General features: G+C 34.3%; 4 protein-coding genes across 4 annotated transcripts; 2 read left to right on the forward strand and 2 right to left on the reverse strand.

Annotated features, from left to right (window-relative positions):
* The first annotated feature begins 107 nt into the window (after positions 1-107).
* On the forward strand, positions 108-995 carry LOC102669151 (uncharacterized). Its single transcript, XM_006595283.1, has 2 exons — positions 108-833; positions 924-995. The coding sequence occupies exons 1-2, from the start codon at positions 108-110 to the stop codon at positions 993-995; spliced, it is 798 nt and encodes a 265-aa protein (XP_006595346.1).
* A 4,068-nt stretch (positions 996-5,063) lies between these two features.
* LOC121173297 (DNA polymerase I A, chloroplastic/mitochondrial) lies at positions 5,064-6,617 on the reverse strand. The gene is made up of 2 exons (XM_041008045.1): positions 6,325-6,617; positions 5,064-5,783 (listed from the first exon to the last, which is right to left on the reverse strand). The coding sequence occupies exons 1-2, from the start codon at positions 6,475-6,477 to the stop codon at positions 5,589-5,591; spliced, it is 348 nt and encodes a 115-aa protein (XP_040863979.1). The 5' UTR covers positions 6,478-6,617; the 3' UTR covers positions 5,064-5,588.
* A 9-nt stretch (positions 6,618-6,626) lies between these two features.
* On the forward strand, positions 6,627-7,322 carry LOC102669282 (putative multidrug resistance protein). Its single transcript, XM_006595284.3, has 2 exons — positions 6,627-6,669; positions 6,773-7,322. The coding sequence occupies exons 1-2, from the start codon at positions 6,659-6,661 to the stop codon at positions 7,320-7,322; spliced, it is 561 nt and encodes a 186-aa protein (XP_006595347.1). The 5' UTR covers positions 6,627-6,658.
* A 2,832-nt stretch (positions 7,323-10,154) lies between these two features.
* LOC100806863 (uncharacterized) lies at positions 10,155-10,984 on the reverse strand. The gene has a single exon (XM_003542328.5). It carries the CDS (start codon positions 10,811-10,813, stop codon positions 10,271-10,273), a length of 543 nt encoding a protein of 180 aa, XP_003542376.1. The 5' UTR covers positions 10,814-10,984; the 3' UTR covers positions 10,155-10,270.
* Between the last annotated feature and the right edge of the window lie 302 nt (positions 10,985-11,286).

Below are 11,286 nucleotides of genomic sequence, written 5' to 3' on the forward strand. Positions count from 1 at the left end.
ACTAATGCACAGGCAAAGAGGCAGCAGCTTCAAACATTTCGTTCAGAGTTTGAAACACTACGAATGAAGTCAAGAGAATCAATCACAGACTCTATTTTTCATGAACAATGGCAATCTTCAACAAGATGGGGATCCATGGTGACAAAAAGGAGGATATCACTATAGTTGAGAAGATTCTTCGGTCCATGACTCCAAAATTCAATTTTGTTGGTTGCTATATTGAAGAAGCTCATGACATCGAGGAACTCTCAATTGATGAACTGCAAAGTTCCTTATTGATTCACGAGAAGAAAATTAATCAGCAGGAGATAGAGGAACAAGCATTGAAAGTCTCAACAGAAAATCACTCAACATCAAAAGGAGAAAGAGGACGAGGAAGAGGGAGAGTTAGAGGCATCAGAGGCAGAGGCCGGGGAAGCAATTATCATGGCAATCAACAAGAACATCAACAACACCATGAGAATCAATTCCACAGAAGAGGAAGAGGTCAAGGAGGCCATCATTTTATAGCTCACAGACCAAAGTCAGCAGACAAGTCAGATGTTGAATGCTACCGATGTCACAGGTATGGCCATTATCAATCAGAATGTCAAACTAACTTGAACAAAGACAATAGAGAGAAAACTAACTTTGTTGAAAAGGAAGAGGAGGTGTCGCTTTTGATGGTGTGTCATGTGAAGGAAGAAACTCAACAAAACATGTGGTATTTAGACACTAGCTGCAGCAACCATATATGTGGAGACAAGATGATGTTCTCTGATTTAGATGAAACCTTCTGCAATACAGTCAAGTTTGGAGATAATTCCACAGTTTCTGTCTTGGGGAAAGGAATGGTAACTCTCCAAACCAAACAGAATTCAAGTCACACACTATCTCTAATGTTCTTTTTGTCCCAGATTTAAAGACCAATTTACTTAGTGTAGGTCAGTTGCAAGAAAAGGGATATGAAAATTCTATCAAAGATGGAGTATGCCAGATCCGAGATGCTAAAATAGGCTTAATTGCTCGAGTTAAGATGACAGCAAATCATATGTTCCCACTTTATCTCCACAACACCAGTCATTCATGTTTTTCAACCAAATTGAAGGATGATGCATGGATTTGGCATTTTCGCTATGGTCACTTAAACTTTAGTGGTTTGAAGATACTATGGTAGAAAATTATGGTGATTGGACTTCCTCAAATTGCAGCTCCCTCTGAAGTTTATGAAGAATGTGTGGTTAGCAAACAACATCGAAATCAGTTTCCACAAGGAAAATCATGGCGAGCAAGAAAGGCATTGGAGTTGGTGCATTCTGATATCCGTGGGCCAATAAATCTATATTCAAATAGCGGTAAAAAATACTTGATCACTTTTATTAATGACTTTAGTCGTAAGACATGGGTGTATTTTTTGTAAGAAAAATCTAAAGCTTTCACTGCATTTAAAAATTTCAAAGTACTTGTTGAGAAAGAAGTCAATAGCCCAATAAAAGTACTTCACAGTGATCGTGGTAGAGAATACAACTCACATGAATTTGTAAATTTTTGTGGGGCCCATGGAATCAAGAGGCAACTTACAGCTACCTACACACCTCAACAAAATGGTGTCTGTAGCCTTTTGACAAGGAGTGGTGCTCCTAAAACTTTCTGTCCTGAAGCTGTAAATTGGAGCATTCATATTTTGAATAGAAGTCCCACACTTGTTGTTCAAAATATGACACCAAAGGAAGCATGGAGTGGACAAAGACCAGTAGTAGATCATTTTAGAATTTTTAGGTGTGTCGCCTATTCCCACATTCCAAATCAAAGGAGGACAAAGCTAGATGATAGGGGAGAAAAATGCATCTTTCTTGGTGTTAGTAATCAACCAAAAGCTTATAAACTTTACAATCCCATCACTAAGAAAATTATTGTTAGTCGTGATGTTATTTTTGATGAAGAAAGGTGTTGGCCGTGGATTAGTAGCGATGTTGTTGAGCAACAAATACCTACAAACTTTGATGGAGTTGACGAAGAGGACAGACAGCAACCAGTAGAAAATGATCAACAAATTCCACCAGAAAATGTAGCAGATACTTCAGGCTCACCAACAATGGCATCAGATGATGAACGACCTCAACGTGTTAGAAAAAGGCTTGTCTGGATGACCGATTATTCACTTCTTCATTCACTTCTTTCTCTTGTCAAAAGATTCAAAGGACTAACCCCCTCAGAATTCTTTTGTTTCTTCCCTTCTCCCTCTTGACAAAAGATTTCAAAGGACTAACCGTCTGAGTTATCTTCTGTTTCTTACAAAAGATTTCAAAGGACTAACCGCTTGAGATATCTTTATCTTTTTCCCTTTATACAAAAGATTTCAAAAGACTAACCGCCTGAGATATCTTTTGTATCCCCCTCATAGAGAATTCAAGGGACTAACCGCCTAAGAATTCTTTGTCCTAACACATTAGAGGGTACATCCTTTGTGGCACAAGTAGATGATACATCTACTTGGGTTGTTATACTGAGAACAAGAGAAGGTACATCTCTTGTGGATCAATTCAAATGGAGGGTACATCCACTTGGTTGTTCAAAAAGAATAAGGGAGGGTACATCCCTTATGGATCTTTGGCTTGTAAAGGATTTTACAAGGTTGAAAGAAATCTCAAGAACAGTTGGTTGCTTGGGGACTGGATGTAGACACCGGTTGTGGCCGAACCAGTATAAATATTGCGTTTGTCTTCTTTTTTCCTATACTCTTTAATTTCCGCTGTGTACTTTTAATTGCAACTTTTACTTTTGGTTAAGTTACTATTTTTGTTCTTTACTTTCTTAACTTAGTAGTAAAAGCCTAGTTGAATCTAGTAACATTAAGAAAGATAATTTTTTTAATTAGTCAAGACACATTAATAATTAAGTCAACCCCTTTCTTAATTAGTCTGAGGCAACTTGATCCAACAACAAAAAGTGGAACCAAAAAAATCTACAATTTTCCAATAGACAAATTAGTCGGTCAAAATTTTGATGACAAATTTGTCTATTTCATTCATCACCGCTGTGACTATCTATTTACACACATGATATCGTAACCAAGTCTTATGAGATGTAGATAAGATAAGTCTTTTAACAAATGAAAGTTAACGATAAAACAAATTTATTATACTCTTAAAAATCCAAAAATAAAATTTACTTTTTTATCTTTGAAGAATCTTAATGCGTCTTACAAATTCAAAAATCAAATTTGATATTTATATGGGAAAAAAAAAGAACAATATGCGAATAGTTTCGAACAGGCCACACGCCCACGATCACCGATCACATGACAGCTACAAATGTCAAGTGTGAAAGAAGGTTTGTGATTTTGTTACTTGTTAATGTTCTTTTGTCTGAATTAATAACTGAGATAAAAAAAAAATCTGAAACAGTTTAGTGTAATCATTGTATATATTGGAATATTCTCAAATAATAGAGAATAATACCCAATCTGTCCTTGTTTCGTTTAATTTCTGAATGATAAAAAAAAAAACTCAAATTGTTATCCTTTGCCACAAATCCACAATCAGATGTTGTGGGAATCCCATTACCAGTAACAAACTTCTGCTAGCACTTTTTATTTGTGATGTATTTGGCAGCATGGACAGAAATTAATCAATCTGATTAATTGTCTGTACATGAGAATTTACTCTGGTTGGATGCAACGACATTAAATATAAGAAAATATGATACAAATCCAACAATTTGTATAATAACTTATATAGCATCATATTTTATATTTTATATGTATCTCTCTTTAATCTTATCATTTACTATAATTTAAATTCAATTTTTTTTATCCTCCTCTCTTTCTCTTAATTGTACATTTTGTTGTACAAATGTACAAGTATCATTTCTAAAAAAAAAAGAAGACAAAACTCCGATTATTTCTTAGAAGAGAAGTATTAAAAAAGAATCATGACAGAAAATAGTTTTTATATTATTTGGAACATTTAATTTTCAATTTAAATAATAAGTATTTAATATTAAATAATTTAACTATAATAAAATTATGAATTTCATAAATTCATACAATTTATCAGTAAGTATATATTTTAGTAAATTTATAATTTACTATCAACATAAAGTGTTAATAATATTAATAATAATTTTAAACTTTAAAAATTATAATACTATGATTATTTTATATAAGGGTAAAAAAATTATATGAACGTATTATTTTTCTTTATTTTGATTTTTATAAATAAAAAATAATATTAGAAGATTTTTTATTAAAGATGATTATTCATATTTTTTTACTGAAATTAATCATTTGACAAAATCATTGATACATGTACCTATTACATGATAAAATAAAATAAAATAAAATCCCTTTTATTATATTAATCCAAATAACTTAAGAATTATTTATTTTTTAATTTTAATTTACCCTTATATATGAAATTAAATTATGTTGGGAGAAAGAACATGTATTTTGCATGTACTTAGAATCTTCAATGAATATTAATCATTATTTCGACAAAAATTATTTTGTATCAACCGCAAGCTCATGATAAAAAAGAAAAAAATTCTTTGGACATCGAAGCAGTGTAGGACAGTAGCATCGTTCAGTTGACAGTGCAATTTTTGAAACCTGTGGCTACCAAACATGACATTGATTGATAACTAAAAGAGCCTTTCCCAGCTAATATACATCAACAATATGAACAAATTACAAACGACGTTCTTAATTAATTTCCTCTTCCCTTAACACGTCAACATTAATCACTACTAGAAATACGTCTTTCTAAGTCGGTTAAGTAGTATTTTTAACGACGGTTTTTAACTGTCGTAATTACCGCCGTCGTAAAAGTAGAATTACTTGAAAGACGATTTTACTAACCGTCGTTGTATGTCTGTGTTATTTACGATGGTTGTTCATAAACCGTCTTCGTATATGTGCGCTTTTTACGACGGTTGTTCATAAACCGTCTTCGTATATGTGCGCTTTTTACGACGGTTTTTAATGAACCGTCTTCGTATATGTGCACTTTTTACGACGGTTGTTCATTAACCGTCTTCGTATGTGCCATGCAAAATGGCTTTTTACAGCAGTTTTGATATAACAGGCGTAGTAAGTGTAATATACTAAGACGGTTGGATTATAACCGTCGTAGTATTACCAATTTTTTTAACTATTTTACGCCAGTTGTGAAGTAACCGACGTAGTAAGGGCAATAGACTAAGACGGTTATAGAATAACCGTCGTAGTATTGTTATTTTTTTATTTTTTATTTTTGTATATTTTCTTTTTTTTTGTTTTTTTTTTAATTTGATAGGAACCAAAACTATCAAATGAAAATGATGCAAGAAATTAATAAGTCTGTCAAAGCAAATTTATACTAGATTTTCATTCTAGAAGATTATATTAAATATTTTTAAAAATAAATTAAATTAAACATTTTATTAGTAATTTAGTCAAATAATAATAGTAATAACAATAAATGGGGATGATCTATTTAACATAAATCCTGTTATGGATGAATTTCTGCAGTTCATAAAAAGTTAAAAAAATGTTCATATCAACAACACTCATAATATGCTACATCTCCATATCAATAGAACCAACATTCCAATCATGCGTGCTAGAATCATCACAAATGCATCATTTGGAAATTAAATAGCACCTGCAGAAGACATAAGAATTCAGCATAAGTTTCATTTGTTTTTTTTTCCAAGTAATTCTTGGCAGCTTTCAAGTAAATCTTCCCATGCCCCACAGGAGTCTTCTCATATGCAATTGAGAAGTTAAGCATTTTAGCTTTTCTTCTTTCAGAAGCAAAGGCATCCTGACATGGAAGGGAAACAAAAATCAAAACATGATCAATCATGAAATAGATGGTTATAAGTTATAACAGTAAACTGCTAAAACAGTTTTTTGATATCTTGAGGGAAGGGCATCAAACAACATTAAACTGCTAAAAAAGCTTATTAATGCCTGGTGTATTCTGATTTACTTTTATTAATATACATAAACATTATTAAACACATTATATATAAAAAAACTCAGTGAATTCTTCTACTACCACAGCAACTATGTTTTCCCCCTAAACAGTGTTCTAATGAGCAGTAGCTGTCCTTTATTTCTATTGGAAAGTTCACAAGTTATTAGTATTTGTTCTGATTTTTAATAAAGTATATTTATCGCATTTGCAGTTGATGGATCTGGGTCCAATCAGAACAAGGATTAGTCCTCCCTCATGCACCTGCCAGCACTCTGGTGGTCACTATATTTGACGTCATCAGCTACAAGAAATACCAAACTAAAGACAAAGCCACTACTTCCACATCTCAATGCAATGGTACTTGCAACTATCAGCATACAGTTACCTTCAAAAGAGGAACTGGGGGTTTATCTTCACCAGGCTGAGGATGCCACTCAAGAAGCACTTCCTTTTTTTCAAGTGCTTCACGAATATGTGGGTACATATTCATTGCAGTCCTTGAATGGAAATCTCCACCAGCTTCAAAAGCTTCCAACATGCTCTTACAGTCTGCAAGGTGTGCCAGAATCCTAAGTTCCAGCTGTAACAATAAACAAGGCAGTTAACAGAATGAAATTTCTTGAAAATAGTTCAGTTAGATAGACAATATAGACTGTTAACCTGTCCATAATCAGCAACTATAAGGAGGCCATGTATTTGTAGCCGGCTTCAATGTCCTCATGGGAGGCTTGTAAGTGATTTTCTCATCATTTATATTCTATTTTTTTTGTCATATAGTTGACATTTTTAATATGACATACTAATACTAATATGATTAAATTCATGAATTTCAGGAGCATTTTAAGTGCCCTTCCAAATTTAACTGCCATCACAGAGGCAACTGCTGCTGTCACTCGCCTTTTCGAAATGATTGATCGAGTGCCGACTATAGATTCTGAAGATAAGAAAGGAAAGGCCTTATCATATGTGAGGGGAGAAATTGAATTTCAAGACGTCTACTTCTGTTACCCATCTAGGCCAGACACACCAGTCTTGCAGGGATTCAATCTCACTGTCCCAGCAGGCAAGAGTGTAGGCCTTGTGGGAGGGAGTGGTTCAGGTAAATCCACTGTCATACAACTGTTTGAAAGGTTTTATGACCCTGTTGAGGGAGTAATACTCTTGGATGGTCACAAGACTAATAGGCTTCAGCTCAAGTGGTTGAGATCTCAAATTGGCCTAGTAAATCAAGAGCCTGTTCTCTTTGCCACTTCCATAAAAGAGAATATATTATTTGGAAAAGAAGGAGCCTCAATGGAAAATGTGATTAGTGCGGCTAAAGCAGCTAATGCACATGATTTCATAGTCAAGTTGCCAGATGGATATGAAACTCAAGTAAGTTGATCTCAACTTGTTTGCTCAGACATAGTATGAAAACAATCTAACTAAGAAGTGTTACCAGACATAAACTTACTAAGAAGTTAGGAGTCTAGAGTTCATTGGTGTTCTGACCGCAAGTGACAGAATTGTAAACTTTGGATGGAAAAGTATGGATTTAATTTACAATCGTTGATTGGAAAATCAACATTTGATATTATGAAAAAATACATGCATTTTGTATAATAAACTACAAGGTTATTAAAATCTTCTCCCTTGATTTTCTGATCAGTGGTTATAACTTACAACCCTGCACTTTCCCCACTCCGTCAGTTTATAGTAGTTGAATATTCAATATAATATCAGTGGTTAAAATAGATAATATAATTTATAGCCTAATAACCACAATAACAAGTTACATAAGCAGTATAACACTCAACTGCGTGCTGGAGAACATTTATCTTATGATTCTATTCGTGACCAAAATCAAGTAAATATAAAGATGGCAAGAGTCACATTAAATGAATATTTAACAAGTAAAATGAACTAAATAACAACATTCAACTTCAACAATCCTTTAGAAAACTATCAGCCTTACCAAATAAAAAATGCTAAATAAAAAAAAATCCAACATGATAAACTGTAGCTACTAACCATAGTTTACCCAAAAATATAGCCAACATCTAGCAATTTGCAAGCTAGCTCAAGGCAAAAGGCACGGTCATTATATAGATAAACTGTGTCCACTGACCAAACTACCATAGTTTACCAACATGTATGTAAAGGTAAGACATAATGTACTAAGAAGCGTGGCTATCAGAAATAGTAACTAAAATGGTCACTATACAGGTTAAGGAGATAGTATGGAGCTGGAAAAGGTCTCACATCATGAGATGATAATATACATACAAAGTGGTTAAAGAAATACCAATAGGTATCAAAGTAGTGATGAAGCTAAAACTGATATGACACTGACACCACTCTGCCAGTTTCTGGAACTATTTTAATTTCTTCTTATTGCATAAGCTGGTTGAAATATAGTTGCAAACAATGAACATGCCCGAACAACAAGGAGAAAAACAGAAGATCAACCTCAACACCAGGAATAACATACAGCATTTCCAGCTGCCACTATCAATTTCTCTTCTGACTTCTCAGCACTTTTGAAACTATCATAAATCAAACATTAAATGAAAAATACATGACAAACAGACATTGGCTCCGAGATTATATCATACTTAATAGTTGCACTAATATACATAAAATTCTCAATTGTAAATAGGACAACTTTAAAGAGACAAAAATGCATTAGATATCTCCTTTCCACAAACACATTCTGTTACTATATTTAAAACATATCATGGTATTTTAGCATACAATGCAAATGATATATTAGTATATTGCTACCAGTTTATTCTATTTGTCAATCCCCTTAAAAGTCATTCTATGATCCATAACGTCTCTCCTCTACAACTTCTGTGGATAATAGCATTTTTTTCAATCAAACTTACCACATTGACTCAAATAAAGATAGTGAGACTGAGAGCGAGACTTCACTGTTTTGATCAAATGATTATACTAAACAGAACAATAGTTATTTGACACCCTCCCCCCCCTCAATTTTCCTTGAATATCTCTTGATAAACGGATATAAACATATCATCCCCAACTCCAAATGGAAATAAACAAAAAGACTGCAAAAGCACAAGCTACTAGAATCATTCAATCCAAAATAAACAAACAAATAACTAAAACCAAAAGCTATACAAATAAAGAGCACCATATCTATTATCTTATATATCTTTAAATTAAAAACACACACACTCATACATTTCTAACCTTATAACCTAATTCTAGAACAATTGACTTAAAATCAGTGTTATCAGTGTGAAACACGGAGATTAATTAATTACCAGTGAAGGGCATGCGTTTCAAGCAAGGGTCAAGCTGATTACACCACCGGAGCCGGCACGACTTGCTGGAGCGTCCTGGCACTCCCTGCGCGATCATGCCCCAGTTCCTTGCCCCGAACTGCGCCACCAATCGGCTCAACAGCGCGTCCTCCTCCGGTGACCAAGGTCCCTTCACGCTTCCGGCAACCAAACCTATGCGTTTCAACCAAACCTTTACAAAAAGAAAAAAAATTGAACGATAAAGGTTGTTACAGTCCAAAACAAACAAACTCATAAGAAATTTTTAATATGCCTAAACCCCAGCCCTAACATTCAACCCAAACACTAAAAATTGTTTGGGCGAACAAGCGATTGTAAACAACCTTTTCAGTACGACTGCTGGTAGCACGGGATGACTGCTGGTAGCACGACGGACGACGAGATGCGAGACACAGGCTGAGAGGCAAGATTGAAGCTTTTCGAGCACGAACGCGTTTCAGTAGCTAGCTTTAATTTTGTGTTTTATGTGAACATCGATAAAACGTCGTTCCACGTTATTACAAAATTGCCACTAGGTGGCATTCTAAGACGGTCGTAAGGAACCGCCTTAGATTCTGTGACGTAAAAAAATAAAATTATTCTGTTAATTACAAAAATGCCACCGCGTGGCATTCTAAGGCGGTTGTGTAGAACCGTCTTAGATTCAGTGTCGTAGAAAATTAATTTTCTAGTAGTGAATTAGCCATTTGCGATCATAACCAGATTTAATTAAACCTTAATTATGGCACAAGCATCTCACTCTTCCATTTACTTTTCCGCACCTTTAAAACTTTAGTTATTATTTTGTAATGTTGGAATTAATTAAAAAATCTAGTGTAAACCATCAACAAATTAAATCGAATGTAGACATAGGATCCATGAAGGAGATAAAAAAAAAAAAGTACGCAAATTAAGATTGCTTTGATCATTTGCGTTTCAAATTATCATACACGATGATCATTAATTATCATCATCCAAACAAGTACTACTAGCAAATTACCATATACACATATTCTGAATAATATATAATCTAACAGTCTTAAGCTAATAAATATCGGTAGATATGCTATTATATAATTTACCATACAAGAACACATCTTGTAGTGTCCCTGGGTTCTGTGGTGAGGTACCAAAGCCGAAGCCACCATCCCATAACCTAACAACGCTGCCGTTAAGCACCGTTAAATCCTGGCACGTGTACCATCCGTTCTGGTCTTCTCCTCGTCTTATTTTCAACAACTCTTCCCAACTCTCCCACCACTTCAGGCCTCTTCCGTCTCTCTCCGTTAGCGCCGTCGTCTCCTGGTGGCTCTCGCATTCCCTCTCAGACTCATCCTCGTAATACAAGGTAAATTTCCCCTTCCTCGCACCGTCAACGTCAACCACAGTTGGACTTGGCCCGGTCACGGCAACAGGATCCGACTCGTCGCGAACCGGGTCATCGGGTGGTGGCAGCAACTCGGAGGTGGGGGCTCGGGTCCTCCAGAAAGTGAAGGCGAGCCATGTCCAGAAATTGTTGAGGAGGGTGAGGAAACCGAAGCTCAGGTAGTTGAAGGCTTGGGCCTCTAGAGGAGAAACACCGTTCATGACGTGTATGTTGAATTAATTGAATGCGAGAGAGAAATGTGGTGAAGGTTATTATATGGTTGGAGAATATGGGATCTCACATAAGATGCTCCGAATCGACAACCTAAGATGCCTCCTCAATTCAATTATTCTTCTCCACATCCCCAGAAATATCATTTTAATAATAAAATAATCACATCATGTACCACTTAGATCGTGACGTCTTATGGTTAGACAACAAACAAACAGTACTCTCTTCATCCTATTACAACACTCTTTCAATTAATTTATCTTCTTTAAAAAATGGTTAATTTAATTTATTATATTAAATATTATAATTATTTATGTTATCATTTTAATTTTTTTCATCTCTCTATTTGTTTAATTATTTTTTATTAATATGTAAAGAGAGAATAATTAATTAAGAATACGTAAGAAAAAAATTAATACATTCAAAAACTAAAAAAAATTAACAAATTTATATAGGATCCTAT

This window comes from Glycine max, chromosome 13, assembly GCF_000004515.6.
Source record: "Glycine max cultivar Williams 82 chromosome 13, Glycine_max_v4.0, whole genome shotgun sequence".
Classification (NCBI taxonomy): Eukaryota; Viridiplantae; Streptophyta; class Magnoliopsida; order Fabales; family Fabaceae; genus Glycine; species Glycine max.

Excerpts from the sequence above, each read along its gene's own strand:
- LOC102669151 (XM_006595283.1), top strand. The coding sequence starts at position 108 with ATGGCAATCTTCAACAAGATGGGGATCCATGGTGACAAAAAGGAGGAT. Across the intron at positions 834-923 it reads CTGTCTTGGGGAAAGGAATG|GTCAGTTGCAAGAAAAGGGA; the intron begins GTAACTCTCCAA and ends TACTTAGTGTAG.
- LOC121173297 (XM_041008045.1), bottom strand. The coding sequence starts at position 6,477 with ATGTTGGAAGCTTTTGAAGCTGGTGGAGATTTCCATTCAAGGACTGCA. Across the intron at positions 5,784-6,324 it reads CCCCAGTTCCTCTTTTGAAG|GATGCCTTTGCTTCTGAAAG; the intron begins GTAACTGTATGC and ends CTTCCATGTCAG.
- LOC100806863 (XM_003542328.5), bottom strand. The coding sequence starts at position 10,813 with ATGAACGGTGTTTCTCCTCTAGAGGCCCAAGCCTTCAACTACCTGAGC.